The 18,384-nt window shown below is 35.0% G+C and overlaps 1 protein-coding gene across 3 annotated transcripts in view; it reads right to left on the bottom strand.

The window, feature by feature from the left end:
• The window catches only part of LOC108968923 (small conductance calcium-activated potassium channel protein), a 155,665-nt gene that overhangs the window by 109,580 nt on the left and 27,701 nt on the right, over window positions 1–18,384 (bottom strand). For all 3 annotated transcript variants that reach the window (XM_018933280.1, XM_018933282.1, XM_018933281.1), the window contains exon 4: window positions 9,846–10,829. In XM_018933280.1, the coding sequence (XP_018788825.1) occupies window positions 9,846–10,829 (984 nt within the window). The remainder of the gene's footprint in view (window positions 1–9,845; window positions 10,830–18,384) is intronic.

Raw genomic sequence — 18,384 nt, 5'->3', positions numbered from 1 at the left:
TTACGGGACTGATTTTAACTGCTACCGATATGGTAATCCTATGTGGTTAACATAATTAGGTTTGGGAAATTCAAATTAATTCTTGTTTTCAAAAGCAAAGAAGCCGACAAAATAAAAGAAAGCGTAATTCCAGACAAGAACCTTTTTAACAATATAAAATCAAATTTATGTCAGAAAGCTTATCCGTGCTGCATGAGAACAACGCGAATTTCAATATTATTGAAGAAAAAGACTACAAACCGTTGAAGGAACAAACTAAAACTCAGCATCTTAATCTTGAAGAAAATAATAAGCTTATGCCATTATAAACAAATATTCAGATATTTTCTATCAAGAAAATACTAAATTAAGTAAGGACTACTGATAACATCCCAATCTTCACTTAATCATATAGATATCCTTATATTTATAAAGACGAGGTAGAAAAACAAATTCATGAAATGCTTGATAGTAAAATAATAAGGCACAGCAATTCGCCATATTCAGAAACCAAATGAATCGTAGGGAATGCCAGTGGAAAAGCTAAACGCTTATAATATCGCAAACCAAACGAAGTCACGAAACGACAAATATCCAATTCCAAATATCACTGTGGAACATTTTTGGGATTATTGTCTGGGGGGTGAGAAATTCCAAGTCAGGGTGATGGTACTAGGTCAGTATAGTAAAACCCTCAAAGGGTTTGGCGTTCGTATGTGTCAGTTTTTTTTTTATGATGGAAAACCAAGGGAAATAAGGAAACAATTTAAGAGGTGTACTGTGCATTCATTAAATATTAGACAAATTGAACAACTTAATGAAAATATCGTCAAAGAATACAGGATATGTATGTCTCGTTTGTCCAGACGATATCATAATTTTTTTTACATCCCGACAGGAACACATCATAGAGCTGCCAAAAACACAATCATATCAATTCAGTTTAGCATAGACAACATTATTGATCAATTCGAGTCAACTGATCTGATGCAACATGAACAATCTATTCTTCACTCCAATCGTACATATCATATCAGTTCATATCGTTGCGACAATTGTTTGAATCGACGTGAAACTTCGGGTAGACTATAAGTAAATCTACAGGTAAATCTACGAGTAAATCTATGAGCAGAGCAAACGACAACAATTTTCTGCAGGACTGATTTAAATCATGTGTGACAAAAAATGTATCAGCTTTTAAAATGTGCGCATGTTACAAATTTTCGATACGTAAACAATGAATATTCCATCGACATATATGTATGTATACGTGTACATATATACAAAAATATGTATTTGAAATTGAACAGAAGTACACCAGTAAATGAGTGTTTTTTAAACTGAATTCATTGGACACATTGTGACATCGGATGGTAATAAAGCAAATCGAAAGAAAATATAGTGTGTCAAAAGTTTTCCAATACCCAAGACTTCTAAGCAAATTTAACAATTTCGTGGTCTAACCGGTTGGTCTGAACGCCAAACCTATAACTAAGTATTTAAAGAGGGATGCAAAAATAAACACTTCTGACCCACGATACCAAGAAAGTTTCAATACACTAAAAACATTACTAATTCACGACCAAATTATTGCATATTCCGACTTTACAAAAACATTCACCCTCACAACAGATGCTAGTAACTACGCTTTAGGTGCAGTACTCTCTCAGGATAACCATCGCATTTGTTATGCGAGTCGTACTATTAATGAACATGAAATTAATTATAGTACACTAGAAAAGTAACCTCTTACAATCGTATGGGCAACTAAATACGTTAGACCATATATCTTCAGACGCAATTTTTTAATCGAGATTGATCACAAATTCTTAACATATCTTCTTTTCCTTAAATAACCTAATTCAAAACTTGTCAAATGGCGACTAAAATAATCCGAATTCGACTATGAAATAAAATACAAAAAAGAATCGAAAAATATAATAATATAATAATATAAAGGTATATAAGAATATAAATGCGGTAGAATCCGATCCTTTGACAATTAGAGAGACGTCGTCTCCACTAAATCTTTTCAAAAATCAAATAGTTATCGAGAAAATTACATCAGGATCCATGAGAATAAAAAACACGTCCATTAGTAAGAACAAAAGGAAAATAATCCAACTCAAGCAGTTAGATAGAAATACTACTATTACCCTACATAAAAACCATTTTAACCGTACATACACAACTAAATACAATTTTAATCGACGGCGCATTTTACGAAATTTTTAAGGCTACCTATGAGGAAATATTTTTTAATAATGGTGACTTTAGAATTATAAGATGTTTTACTTTACTAAAGGATATAGAAGAAGAAAACAAATTAAGTGAAATCATTGAAAATGAGCACTTAAAAAAGAGCCATAGAGGCCTACAAGCCGTTTTTAAAGAATTAAAGACACCAATCTATAATCATAAACTAAAATTAAGTATAACCCAATTTATTAACAACTGTAAAATTTGTAACTTAGAAAAATATGATGGGAAACTTTCTGAAATACCCCACAAAACGACCGAAACACCATCTAAACCTCGTGAAATTATTCATATTGACGTTTTCTACACAAAGGGAAAACAGATTTTTATAACAATAATTGATACATTTACAGAACTTTCTGTAGCCTATAGAACTGATGAAGAACATGGATAGAATTTCAAACCAAATTATTGCTTTATCACAACACTTACGGTAAAATTCAGAAATATTGATAGATTGCAAAATACAATTAATGAACATATTAGACTTTTGAGACACACCGAAAGAAGCCAACTGAAACAGTAGAAGGAAAAATTTTCAGGGTAATAGGTTTTTATATTGAGACTATACACAGTACAAGAAAAATTAAACCAATCGACTTTACAAATGGAAAAAATCATGAAGACAAATACAAAGAGTTTATGATATAATTTTGAAGAAAAAAGAAAGATACATACTTAGATTAAATAAAGATAGAAAAGACGTTGATATTCAAGAAGGTACGAACTTTATAAAAGAAATTAGAGGCGGTAAAAATCATAGAAAATATAGAAAAATAAATACTAATATAATCGACGAAGAACATTTAAAGAACACTAGATTAAAATATTATAAAACACATATGAAACAAAATAAAAAATATCATGATAAAGATATCTCAAAATAAAAGCTAAACGTTATAAACGTTTTCAGGCGATACCCTGGATTATAATAATATTTCTCACAGTCACGGGCGTACATACATCCTATCGACATACAGGATTTGACTAACAATAACGGATACATACCGATCAAGACAGGAGAAATGAAAGCAACTGACCAATACAACAAAAACTTTCAAGTTGTTAATATACACGAACACATTTAATTTAATTTTCGAAAATATATAAACACTTAATGCTAGCACAGTTGAAACCATAACAATATTAGACACTAATTATTTATGGTAAAAAGTTTGCGCTTTTAAAAGATAATTTAAATCCACATTTTAGACAAAAAAGATAACTGGTAAATGTACCAAAAAAACAAAGAGCTAAAGCTTATCGCAGGTACTATGGACAATGAAGACGAACTTGAAATAAACAAGTCACTGAATTCCCCATATGAAAAAGAAGAATCCTTAACAAACCAAATTAATAACCTTATCTTTGTAAACCATTTCATATCTTCTCAAATACAAATCATTATTGAGCACATAAACCAAAAACAAATTTTAATGATCTAAACAAATTTAAAAATTATTTGCAAAACAAAATAGCATCAATATCGGGCGAAATAACATTTATAGAACAAATTTACCAAATAAACAATGACATCTAACTTTTACTTGACCATATCGACGACATTGGACAAATAATATTCTCTAGCAAGCCAGGAATAATTCCAACAATAATATTATAATAATTCTTCAGATTTCACATTATTCAAAAGAAATACAATCGAAAATTACATTTAAACCAATCCCCAATGTAAAGAATAAATCAATTATACTAAACACTTACGAATTATTAGTAGATTCCAAAAATAATATTTTTAATGTAAACGTTAAAGACAATCTAAATATATATTTAATTAAAGAATCTAAGAAATGTATTTAAATTATTTTAAATTACGAGGAAGCATACTGCGATATTCAAACTTATAAAAAAAATATTATATATTTATATAAAATTTTCCAAAATTGAACATAATTGTAAGAAAATAAGTATTGAAATTAGCGGAAATTTTTTAATCAAATTCGAAAATTGTGAAATTAACACAAGCAATAAAACATTCAGAAATGATAAATTAAAAGTTTACGATCATTTATTCTGCCTAATGTTATAACAAAAATCAAAGAAAAATCACATAATTCTCCTAATTTAAAATTGGAATCATTATATAATATTTGAAACGGATTGAACACACAAAAAATATTCCAGAAATACAATATCAGAATAAAAAGTCCACCGCCATTTGTGGTAAACGCAAACATATTAATTTTTATACTCTCTCAACAAAGTTGCTAAGGAGAGTATTATAGTTTTGTTCACCTAACGGTTGTTTGTTAGTAATAAAATTAAAATAGTCAGATATAGGGTTATATATACCCAAGGGATCAGGGTGACGAAAAGAGTTGAAATCCGTCTGTCCGTCCGTGCAAGCTGTAACTTGAGTAAAAATTGAGATATCATGATGAAACTTAGTACATGTATTTCTTGGCTCCATAAGAAGGTTATGTTCGAAGATGGGCAAAATCGGACCACTGCCACTCCCACAAAATAGCGAAAATCGAAAACCTATAAAGTGTCATAACTAAGCCATAAATAAAGATATTAAAGAGAAATTTGGCACAAAGGGTCGCATTAGAGAGAGGCATATTTGGACGTAATTTTTTTGGAAAAGTGGGCGCGGACCCGCCCCCAAGTTTTTTGTACATATCTCATATATAGAGTCGTTTCCTTCAGGCATTTCCATATACAGTTCAAAAATGAAAGTAATCGGATAATAAGGTTATGTTGAAAATCACTAAAAGTGCGTTAACTGACTAACAAAAAACGTCAGAAACACTAAATTTTACCTAAGAAATGGTAGAAGGAAGCTGCACCCAGGCCTTTTTTTTAAATTGAAAATGGGCGTGGCGCCGCCCACTTATGGACCAAAAACCATATCTCGACCGATTTCAATGAAATTCGGTATATGTGACCTGGTCTACGAAAAGGGAGCTAACGTGCGAAAACTAGTTTTCTATCACGTGAAAAAGCATCTCATCTTCCATCCGAATCAAACTAAAAAGTGAAAATTGATTTTTTGACACCTATCCCCTTTCCTTAGACCAGTCACATATAATATTTTCTTAACACCCTGATGACATGTACGAAATATGGGTGAAATCGGTTCACAACCAGGCTTCCTCCAATATAACGCTATTTTGAATTCCATCTGATGCCTTCTCTGTATAATATATACATTAGGAACCAATGATGATAGCGGAATAAAACTTTACACAAATACGGTATTTGAGCTGAGGTATCCCTTGTGGAAAAATTGTCGTGATCGGACTATAACTTTTCAAGGCCCCTGATATCGAACACGAAGAACTAAGTGCCTAACATAACCTAATTTTTCACCGAAAATATCGGTAAATACCTCAGATATTTTCATGTAATTCACAGGGCATAATTTTTATACTCTCGCAATAAAGTTGCTAATAACGGTATATATCGTCAGATATATGGTTACATATACCAAAGTCATCAGGGTGACGAGTAGAGTTGAAATCATGATGTCTGTCTGTCCGTCCGTCCGTGCAAGCTGTAACTTGAGTAAAAATTTAGTTATCTTGATGAAACTTGTCATGCGAGAATATAAAATGTTCGGTGACACCCGAACTTATTCCTTCCTTACTTGTTTATACTATTATAATGTTAATAATATTTACCAAAAATAAGACAATTAAAAAAACTGTCCATATTTCATATTTTGTCGGAGCCTCAATCTAACGGTAGGGGTGTTATAGCAAAACCCTTTTATATAATATAAAAACAATATAAATTCATAATTAGCACTTCTTAAATTGCACTTCCTGCTTACACCTGAACCTGCATTTCCGGCAGGGAACCTGTATTAACCAACCAACTGACCAAATATGCAATGTAGGCATAGTATTTGGTATTATATAATACTTACTAGAATTAAGCAATCGAGTTTAAACATTCGAAGAAGAATGTAAGTAAGTTTAAGGAATATAATAAGTTTATTTTTAAATAAAAAAATAAAATTATTTCAATAAAAAAAAAATAAAGATATATATTTTAGATAGATTGTAAAAAAATCAGTCATAAGTGAAAAAACATAATTGTTTTAATACAAATTGTTATAGCAATCTTAACACTACTCTGAGCATTCATTAAATGGATCCTGGTTTAAAAACTTAGCTTCTAAATCAGTGACCTTTTATAACCGTTGTAGAATAAGACTTGTGTTAAGAGAGACAATTCTACTGCAAACATCTCTTCCTGCTTCGCTTTCATGTTGGTTATTGTTTCCATCTACTATCACACAAATTATGAATGAATGAGAATCTTCAAAATATTCGATGACATATCGAATGATGAAATCTTTAAACTGTTATATTTGCTACAATCTAAAAAGGAGTTCACCTGTATACTATAATTTATGTAAGTAATTAATTTCGTTACCTCAACTTATGGAAACTTTTGGTTGAATGATGCTTCTAAACAGGTTATGACACCAATTTGTACATGACATTCAAATAACACTTCCACTTCCCAGCATCCTGAAATGCATCGCGTTGATGCTTTTAAGCTGTTTGGTTTACTTTGGATATTAGCATGCGGGTACAAATGCATACACATATACATATCTAAATATACAAGCAGGAAAAGGTGTGGCAGTGAATGCAAAGGAAATGCAAATAAAACGTGAGCATTTAACTAACATATGTACATATATTTAAGTGAGGAAAGCATTTTAATCTATCTATATAAAATTTATTATACATACAGTGGTTTCACAGAGAGTTTTGCGGAATCTCCAATATTAATAAATGTTTACATTGATGTTATTACAAATGTATGTACGTTCACATTACTACACATGATTTGTGTTTTCTACTATTACTCATCTAAACTTGCTTTTTTTTAATAATTGTGTTTGAAAGAGTTTAATCTAGCTTAACGGTGCATTTTGGAAAGCAGGCATACATTGGGCTCCTCTAAATAAATGAAAAGTACTTGTAACGATTAATTGAAATTTTAAATTTCGTTAAATACCATTTTAGAGCATTGAAGTGTCTCATTAGTTGCTTCTGTAAAAGCTCTTCTTAGGCGTAATTTTCGGCTCTCAGACAATGTTCGGGGCATTAGAAGAACACCCTAGAGAAAAATTTTTGGTGAAACTTATGTATCTACTAATTATGTTTATATTAAATTCACATACATATGTATATGGTAAGGTTATGCGTAGTACTGTTATGTCTATAAAAAAGAAAAAACTGTAAATATAATAATCTCATTAAACTTTAATATAAATATATGAATGAATGTTTCTATTTCCAGCATTCCTCATATGAGTTTTATTTGGATGTTAAGGAATTACCTCATAAATACCAAGTTGTATATACTTTTCAAATTTTTAACAAACAAAGCGCTTGTCATATATGCATCAAAGTTTGTGGGTTGCCTTAATATGCTTTACTACATAGCAGAGTATTATAGACGGGTGAATGTTTTTTTTTTTTTTCGTTTGCTTCTCTGAAAAACTTTGTTGGTAGACACCTATAAGGAAGACTCTCCGAATATGAGCTCTTAATGGTACCGGGAAGGTCCCCCTAATGGTTTAAATTTTTTTTTTGGCAGATAGAAGAATTTGTATCTCGCTATCCCCACTTGAAAAATATTTGGTTTTGAGGATCCTTTAACGAAAAAAATTATTAAAACTTTGAAAGCTCCTAGTTTTATAGGAAATTTTCTCATAAACGTTTAACCTAAACGGGAAATTATGTAGACCATTTTTGTAGAACAGAAAATTTCCTAAAAGACTGTGACCGTTTAAAATGAGTTTTTTTCATTGAAAGATAAAATTCAAAAGAAAAAACAAATATGTCTTAAAATAGTCAAAATTCAACCTTTCAAATGGCTAAGTTTTCGATAAAACCTGAGGAGACCATTTTCTAGAGCATTCAATTTGGTATAAAATCTAGGAAATAAAATACTTTTCAAGTAGTTGGATGCGAGATCCCCTCAAAACGAATAAGGCTCTGTAAACTGACGCTGAGCAATACCTAAAGCTCCGTTAGGATCAGGAAGGAACTCTGCGTTCCTCCAGGTTGGACAAGGAAGCGATGCAAATGGCGAGGGAAAGACAAAATATCTCCTTTTATTAAATAAATAATCGTCACATTCGCGACTTGGCACTCGCGTCACTTTTGATAGTTATTACTTCGAAATTAAGTAATTTCGTCTGTCTCAGAACCAGCATTAACACTAACAACAAAAATAGCTTCAAAATCCAACACAAAATAATTATTGTCAACAGGTGCTACTATGCAGTACTGAGTAGGCAATTGAGAAGTAAAGTGCTCTCTCGATGAACAAAGACCAAACTCTACAAGTCACTCTTCATCCCCCCATGCATATGGTGCAGAGGCATAGGCGATGACAATAGCTGATTAGTAAGCGTTTCGAGTTTTCGAATGAAAGGTTCTGCGGACGATTCATGGTCCTTTGTGTATTGGCAAAGGCGAATACCGCAGTAAATAGAACGATGAGCTGTACGAGATATATTGACGATATTGACATAGTCCAACGAACTACGCTGACTAGGTCAAAAACGGATGAAAACGCTTCAGCTCTGAGAGTACTCGACGCAGTACCCGCCGGGGGAAACAGAGGAAGAGGAAGCCCTTCGCTCCGTCGGAAAAATCAGGTGGAGAAAGACCTGGCTACACTTGGAATCTCTAATTGGCGGCAAATAGCGAAAATGAAGAACAATTGGCGCGTTGTTGTAAACTCGGCTATAACCGCGTAAGCGATGTCTACGTCCATGAAGAAGAAATTTGAAGAATATTTGTATCGTGTAAGAAAAAAATTTAAAACCATAGGCGGAGCATCTTCCCATTACAATTAAGAGCTCATACTTGGGGAGTCTTTCTTAGAGCTGTCTATCAACCAATTGATAACTGATTGTGACCAAAGGACACACAGTAATATATATTGCAACGACAAATGATGAACTTTCAACAAAATATTGAATACAATATTGGCTTTGGCTTTAGGCTTATCTAAAAGTACAGAAATGCATAGTTGAAGAAAAGCGATGAAATGTAGAGAGTTAATTTCAGGGCGAAAATATGCCAGGAGAGAAGAATAAATTTGAAAGCAAACTAACTTACAAAAGTATAGTGTTTGTATAGAGTTTAAGGGCAGCTATGTTTGTATATGATAATTTCGATTTCGTTAATTGTAAATTTATTTTACATTTAAAATAATATACTTATACATATTTAGTAAGAAGAACAAAAATACATTCGAATTATGTAAATATATAAAATGTCATGGCACTTTTTACTTAAAAAGCACTGTTAGAATTGTTACTGATAGCATATAATATATTATTCCCTTATATCCTGTTTTAACCTTTTTATTGCATGAGTAGAGTTTAATGCGAACAAGGACATGCTTATATAATAAATTTTACAAAACATTTAAATATACCATATATGATTTTTATGTACATAAATACTCGTATATACAAAATATAAAATTGTAAATATGGACATGTATGGTAAATGAATTTTATTCTGAGCCTTTGAAACTATGAACCCCGCGTGCAGATGGATATAGACTTAGATCCGTACTTACATAAATACAGCTCGTTTGATTACCTGTTTGAATGGTCGCATGCCACCGTTAATGCGTAAGGAATCGGCAGCTATGCCTGCAATTCCATCGGTCGCACTATCTCGCAAAATCTTCAGTGACACGTTCGGAACTGTGTGCGAGTGTCCGCAAGAGCTATGTGCGCCACAACAAATGGCTGTGGTACTGGACTCGGGCTGAGAGCTTTGACGGATTATGCGTGATCCATTCGTAGGCGACGAAGTAACTAAAAGAGACGGTGGTGCGTGTTGTTGCATCGCCGAACTGGAAATCGACAGGTTACCCTGTTGAAAGGCACTTTTGACGCTGTCTTTCGATGTTGAGCGGTCCATGCCGGCACTAGCTGTAGTGGAGAGAGGCGTAGTTGATGCTCGTCGACTACAGTTACGGCAAGCGCGACAACGATTTTGAGCGCTTGTGGGAATACCACAAGAGAGGTTCTGATATGATGATGTTCCCAAATTTGGATTACTTTGCGGATTAACATACTCTTGTGTCTGATACGTATTCAAATTCGTTATTGATATGGTTGGTTGAGAAATTTGTTGCTGAAGTTGCGATCGTGAATTCGATTGTTGTACTGGTTGCTGTTTTAAATGGTTCGACTCCAATTTTTTGTGAGTCGCTTGTTGTTTATTTGGATTATCTTCATGTACTTCAATATCGGGTACTACTCCCGGTCGTAGTCCCTGTTCGATGTCATCATCTCCCCCAACACCGCGTACGCTTTCCTCTGATCCAAGACGAGTTTGTTGGGATAGCTGAGGACTCGTAAGATAAGTGGAAGTACGATCTTGGCGTATTAACGTTGGCTTGCCGGTCGAGGAAGAAGTCATGCTCGTCGATGTTGGTCCATTTACTGAGCTCATTTTTATATGTCGTAATACGGAGGATTTACATTTTGGCGTATTGGATACAAGCAGTGAATCAGTTTCTTCAGAGCTGACATAACCTGAATTTGTGCTTTCGGCTAGCTTTTGAATGGACATCTGAAAATTAACAAAAGCATAAAATATAATGAAATTTCAAACAAGGAGTTTAAGATTTTCCACAAGGGTTGACAAAATATATATAATTCATTTCGAACTTCTATTTGAGATTTAGACCTTCTTTAGTACAAGTAATTTGTACACCATACATATTGCTGTACCTTATGATCGATGTGTATTAAAAATTTTAATTTATTATTTTGAACGATTTAATCATTGCTATAATGGGAGCATTAAGCTTAAATTTACATCAATCTAAAATATATTACCATGTATACATATTATTTTAATAACAAAATATAAACACAAATCCAAAATATTCAAAAAACATGAACTAGCAAAATAACAAGCTTCTTTAAGAACAAACCTTTTATCGATATTTTTTATTGCACTTTCTTAGAGTATATTGTTTTTAGATTTTAGATCAGAACCAAAGTTACATCTGTCAACAGCGCGCTTCTCCCATATGCCCCCGAGTACATGCCAAAACTTTAAACACGATTATCTCAAAATTACATTTAATAAAAAGGACCGTTGCGGCGATCAAGGTTTCTTAAGAACCATGTTACCTATCGATCTAATTTTTTACTGGCTATTTGAAAATTACAATATCTCAAACTTGAACGATTTTTTATTCAAACAAGAAGTTTTTTTTTTTTTGGGAACGAAAAAACTGAATTCTTAGACCCACAAAAATCGATATTTTCAGTGAAATCATCACCACTTGCGTAAAAATGTTTATTTCGTCAAATCCTTCGTACAAGTGATGATATAAACTAAAGAAAACTTTTATTTTATTTGATTGCAGATGAACCATCACCTACTATGTATGTTATGCTGACCGCAAAGCGTGTAAGAAAAAAGTGTATCGGTACAACAGCTGTAGTACCAAAAAATGGGCACATTTCTCACTGAAAAATTAAATTTAACAACTTTAAACATATATAAAACCAATAAAACAAAATCCCTATCTATCTATCATTATGACTTGCAACCGTTGCTTTTGAAGATAATATAAATCTATAAGATTTTGAAAGAATTTTAATATCAAATAATATTTTTACTAGTTTTTATATTTTATGGGTCATATAATGATTTCAGTTTCTCGTATTATCATTACATTTAGGAATTACGCTAAACATTTTGTTTATATCTTGAATATTTTGTAACAATAAGACGGATTTTCGAAATTCTCTATAATTGAATATAAATTCGGACCCAAATATTGTTTTCCCTTCCAGAGAAAAGTGGGAAAGGAGTGAAGTGCACAAGGGCGCAGAGATACGTATCTAAACGTTTGGGTACAAACTAGAAAATCATGTGAAAGTTGGTATCTTTTCAGCAGAAGAAAATCTTCTTTTTTTGTCCAGTAGTATGCTCACAGCAAAGAATATATTTAAATATGGAGATAGCTAAGCCACTTTAAAATTACAAAAGTATTTTGGGTTTCGTCATAGTGATAGCCCAGGACATAGTGTTATCCCTTGTAACCGTGAGACAAATGAACTAGCCCGAACCAGCACTACTCTAAAATTACGCTCCGGAAAATAGGGAATTTAGAAATGAATGATTGTCCTTCATAAAATCATTAGGTATGTATTTAGTCATGTTATGGCCTTTTGTAAAGTTGTCATAAGCCAAAGAAAGTTTTTAAATTGTCTCCAAACATTAATTAAATATTTGCGCAATGTCTTTTCTTCAAACTGATTTTACTCGTTGTTGTAGAAACGTACATAGTACACAGCTAGAGTAGCATACATACAGTAAGTTAAGAGAAACGAATTTGGAGTTTGACCGTAGAGAAGCAGAAAAACCTTCTTGGCCGTCAATCCGTGTTAGGTAGTAATTGACTTGCTTTTCACCAGAGTTACTGCTTGGCTTTGATTTTGTTGTGATTTAGTAGCGATTTGCAGAAGGAAATTTCATACTTACCACTTTTTGCGTTCACTAATGTTACATCCTTTAGGAAATCAAAACAACATTGCGCGCGATGGACTTTTACAGTATCACGTCCATAAACACCATTCACATTTTCATTTTCGGCCTTATCAAAGAAAACCTGTTAAATGTGACATATTTTCTCTTTGCTGGTGTCCATCTTCGAAGCGTGTACAGACATTACTGAGTCAAACAATAAAAAACTGTCTGAAAGCTTTTCTAATATGAAATCTTATCTCTAGACCTATAATATAAGGTAGACCATTCATGTAGTAATTTTATCAGCAGAGGTCGCTGATTTTGTTGCCTATTTTTCGTATAATGATGTTGTTGACAGTTAAATTTAACGCAAAGTTTTCCATCCGATTGATTGATGGAAGAGTTTCTTCATTTCGCATGCGCACTTGTGCTTAGAAAGTATATACAGCATGAACTCTGTAAAACCAAATGGCAAAAATTTGGGTAGATAAGTATGTTTATTGAGGTTGTCGTCGGTGCAAATCAGGTAAGTGATTTCAATTTGTCCTTTGGTCACTCAAGAATTTCAAAAATAAGTATAATATTATATAGCTACAGTGTTTAACATAATTATCTTAAAAAACTTAAAATACTTTTGTTACAAATTCTTGGATACCCGAAGCGCAAATTGAAATCGTTGACTTGATTTGCTTAGTTAAAAATCTAGTTTGTCGATTACAATTTGTGTTCGTAAACACCTACTTTTTGAAAATCTGTTATTGTTTGACTGTAATCGAAATATTGCATTTGTCGAGTGTTGCTTTTACCGAAGACGTACTGTACACATGTGCATGCAATACATACTTGTATGTATATGTAGCTATATTGTTTCGCAAACAGGCATATATTTTAATGGCGGTCATAGCGTGAAAGAAACGTTTGCTTATACACAAATAATTTAATTTTAATTGCTTTATATGCATACACACTTCCATGCTTAGTATACATATATACACAACTTTCCTCTGACGATGCTCTCCGAATCCATATAAGCCTGCTCACATTTGCTTTCTATGCACCAGCTCTTAAGAGTACTTAGCAACATAGTCTACTCAAAGGCAATGGGGCTGAAAGTTTCGCGTTAATTAAAATTGAGGAAAAGTGACTTGGCGTATGTACATACACATATACATACATATGTATATTATATTTGTAAATGAATAAGAAAACGGCGTTAATGGGCTAAATACGTCATTTAGCATGATGATAATTCGCATTAGGAAGTATCCATATGTATATATGCGTGTGTGTATATAGAATACTATAAATATAATTTAATATGTCAGAAAAAAGGAGACCGTGAAAAGAGGATACACACACCATCTCTTCATCGATCGTGATGGATCTCTCCTAGCCGTTCTGTGCCAAACGAGGTTTCAGACAAGGCACCCTATCTTGCGACTTCGTCAATCTACTTGTGGAGAAAATAATTCGAGCTGCAGAGCTGAATCGAGAAGGCACAAGGTATACAGCTGCTATCGTACGCCAATGATATCGATTTCATTGGCCTCAATAACCGCGCCGTTATTTCTGTTTTCTCCAGCGAAGCAAATGGGTCTGGTAATGAACGAGAACAAAACGAAATATCTCTTGTCATCAACTATTGGCAGTCAAAACTTCGAAGTCGTAGATAATAACATAATAACTTTTTCCAGCAGGTGATGCTTCGGATTGAGTATGTAATTGAAAAGTAAAGTCCTCTCTCGACGAACAAAGACCAAACTCTACGAGTCACTCATCATTCCCGTCCTGACACCTTATGAGTTTGGGAGAAAGGTTCTGCAGAACGTACGACTAGCTGTCCGAATTATACGATGGCATTGACATAGTTCAGCAGACTAACAGACAACGGTTACACTGTCTAGATCATGTAATCCGGATGGACGAAAACACTCCCGCTCTGAAAGCATTCGACGCAGTACCCGCCAGGGGATGGATAGGAAGAGGAGAACTCTACTCCGTTAGAGAGATCAGGTGGAGAAGGACCTGGCTGCACTTGGTATCTCGAATCACCAAACAAACGATCGTGCTGTTGTTTACTGTAAGCGGCGTCTACGAAAGTAAGGAAGAAGTAGTTCAAGATTGTGAGACAACTGTCCATGTGTGTATGTCCATCTGTCCGTGCAAGCTGAAACTTGAATAAAAATTGAAATATCCTATTAAAACTTGGTATACATATTCTTCTTCTTGATTGACGTTGTCACCGCTTACGCGATTATAGCCGAGTTATCAACCGCGCGCCAGTCGTTTCTTCTTTTGGCTACGTGGCGCCAATTACATATTCCAAGTGAAGCCAGGTCCTTCTCCACTTGGTCCTTCCAACGGAGTGGAGATCTTCCTCTTCCTCTGCCTCCCCCGGCGGGTACCGCGTCGAATACTCTCAGAGCTGAAGTGTTTTCGTCCATACGGATAACATGACCTAGCCAGCGTAGCCGCTGTCTTTTAATTCACTGAACTATGTCAATGTCGTCGTATATCTCGTACAACTCATCGTTCCATCGGATACGATATTCGCCATGGCCAACGGGCTAAGGACCATAAATCCTTCTACAACATCTACATCTACAAAAGCTATGACTGTCAACAGTGACGTTAGTGCCGCGACTGCGACGTCTGTTTGTTTGATGACAGGAGATATTTCGTCTTGCCCTCGTCCACTGCCAGACCCATTTGTGTAGCTTCCTTGTCCAGTCTGGAGAAAGCAGAACTAACGGCGCGGGTGTTGAGGCCGATGATATCAATATCATCGGCATACGCCAGCAGCTGTACACTCTTATAGAAGATGGTACCTTCTCTATTTAGTTCTGAAGCTCGAACTATTTTCTCCAGAAGCAGGTTGAAAAAGTCGCACGATAAGGAATCACCTTGTCGGAGACTTCATTTGGTATCGAACGGCTCGGAGAGGTCCTTCCCGATTCTGACGCAGCTTTTGGTGCTGGTCGACGTCAGCTTACACAGCCGTATAAGTTTTGCGGGGATACCAAATTCAGACATCGYGGCATAAAGGCAGCTCCTTTTCGTGCTGCCGAAAGCAGCTTTGAAATCGACGAAGAGGTGGGGAGTGTCGATTCTCCTTTCACGGGTCTTTTCCAAGATTTGGCGCATAGTGAATATCTGGTCGGTTGTTGATTTTCCAGGTCTGAAGCCACACTGATAAGGTCCAATCAGTTTGTTGACGGTGGGCTTTAATCTTTCACAGAATATGCTCGATAGAACCTTATATGCGATATTGAGGAGGCTTATCCCACGATAGTTGGCCCAGATTGTGGGGTCTCCTTTTTTGAGGATTGGGCATAGCACTCTTAAATTCCAATCGTTGGGCATACATATTCCTTGACAATAAAAGGGACGAGTTTGTAGATACAAGGGCGGATTACGGATCCACCAAAAGTAAAACGTTATACATTATTTCCACTGAGCCACAAACATCATAAAAAATGAAAATCATTTTCAACTTATTTTCAAGTTTTGTAAATTTATTTCTTGCGCACAGACCGACATGCAAAATGAACCAATTCTTACACAGGGCAAACAGATATATATGTACATTAGGGTGGGTCGATTCCGAACTTTTTTCGATTCGGAATTTCTAATAGTGCGGAAAAGTTACCTTAGTACTTCCTGATTCCAATACAACTTTTTATTTTGAGATCGGATTGCATCTTCAACCCCAACTCTGCCCTTGAAATTGCGGAAATTCGCCTAAAATCGTGAAATTGTCTACCTAGCGCCTGAAATACGCATCTCATGGCAAAATGTATAGAACAAAAGTTATTTGTCACGTCATTTGTTACGGAAATGGTATATGTGATCATGGAAGTAGGACGAACCGTTCCGCAGATACGAGCGAAAATGCGGCGCTCCACAGCGCAAGGTGAAAATTGTTGCAGCTCTCAACTAACCTCTATTGGTCACCCAGAACCCACCGCGTGGAGATGGCTACTATTCGGGTTCCTCCCAAGCCCAACCCAACCAACCAACCATATGTCAGGCTTGTTTTAGTCTGAAWCTGTGTAAAATTTATTGATAAAATCAGATTTTGTACTAAACTTTGGCACTTGTTGCCTAGATTTCAGTGTAGAGTGTATAAAAGGATCACGAGATTGGAGGCAAATAACTTTAGAAGATGCCTCTTTCACCAGTTTGACGTTTCTCTCGACTGCCACGGTGTGACAGGGGAATTCACTAAATTTCCATACCTCTGCAGTGTCACCCAACAGCCCTTTTATGAGTTCTTCGTTAGAAACTGAACAAAGAACTGGTGGAACAGTCAAGGTAATAATCYTCCAGTTAATCATATTGTAATAATTACTAACTTTGAAATTCAGCTTTGGCAGATGTAATAAAGATCTAACCCTTCCATTTACAGTGTTATACTCTGCTTCTCTGGGCCAACTTTTTGACTTCTATCCGTTCGTCAGTCATCATACTAAGGAGAATGTTTTCTGGAAGAGCAAAGAAAGCATTCTGTTGAATGGATGAATCGACAACCTTGCGCAGTTTAGCAGGTAAGTCTCTCGCCCTTTGAATTGTAGCATGGAGATGGCGCGAGCCATCTTTGATTGATCTGTTGAGTCTTATTGAGAACCACAAAGGTGAGTAAACTGCAAGTATGTACTTGACCAAAATATTTATTTCCTTTGTTGGTTTGTCAGTAGAAATGTATAATCTCAGAATTCTATTTGCACAGGTGAGCCAGCGAGATTTGCACATGTTACCTGGATGCATCGACGCTAAATCTGAGGAACATTTACCGGAAATAACAGCTTCTGATATTTTATAGAGATAAGCTTGGTCTGTGCTAAGTTGGGTCGGGTTAATAACCTCAGAGTGTAATTGGCAGGATGGAAAACTTTCAAATTTGACAACAAGCAACTTCTCACAATCAGGGAGCAGTTTACCTATGTYGCCAGAGAATGTATTTGGACTCTTTGAGACACCATCTATGTGTTCGAAAAGAGCACGAAATGGAAGTTAGTTGAAATGTAGAAGACAAACAACCCACTGTAATGGCCTAACTATTCTTTCTTCTAGTTTCCGAATGATTCCACCTTTCCAACCTGTGTTCGTGTTGGTGCCATTAGCACCGAAAACTTCTAGATGTTCCACATCAACTGAATTGTCTTGTAAATGTTGCCATATAGCTTGCGTCTTATCCTCAGCTTACCCGGAAGGAGAGGTGACGTGGCCAAAGTAATGACAACCAGGTTCCGCTATAAGAGTAATATGTTTCTCTTTGACAGTGTCCCGGTAGTACTTTTCGCCTTCGCTAACTTCTGTAAGTGTATTATCTTTGCGGCCGTCAAAATACAGCCCATATACAGAGTCAATACTTTCGGTGTTTTGGAGCTTAACTCCAACACTTTTTTTCTGCCCGACTAATTTTGCATTTGTCGGTGACAAAGCTAGCCTGATCCTCTGTTATCAAACCTGCTTTTTTGGCATCCTAAAGCAGTGTGTTCTAATACTAGTGTGTTTTGTTTGGTTTKAGAGRATRGAAGAGAAAATTCATCATCAGCATCGTTTTTGGAAGAATCCATGTGCGACGCACCTACATTGTTGTCGTCTGTATGAGAGTCTGGCTGATCTGAATGGTCAC

Source organism: Bactrocera latifrons, unplaced genomic scaffold, assembly GCF_001853355.1.
Source record: "Bactrocera latifrons isolate USDA-ARS-PBARC rearing strain unplaced genomic scaffold, ASM185335v1 scaffold_233, whole genome shotgun sequence".
NCBI classification, from domain to species: Eukaryota; Metazoa; Arthropoda; class Insecta; order Diptera; family Tephritidae; genus Bactrocera; species Bactrocera latifrons.
The sequence above is the reverse complement of the archived record's forward strand: the minus strand, read 5'-3'. Positions and strand labels throughout refer to the sequence as shown.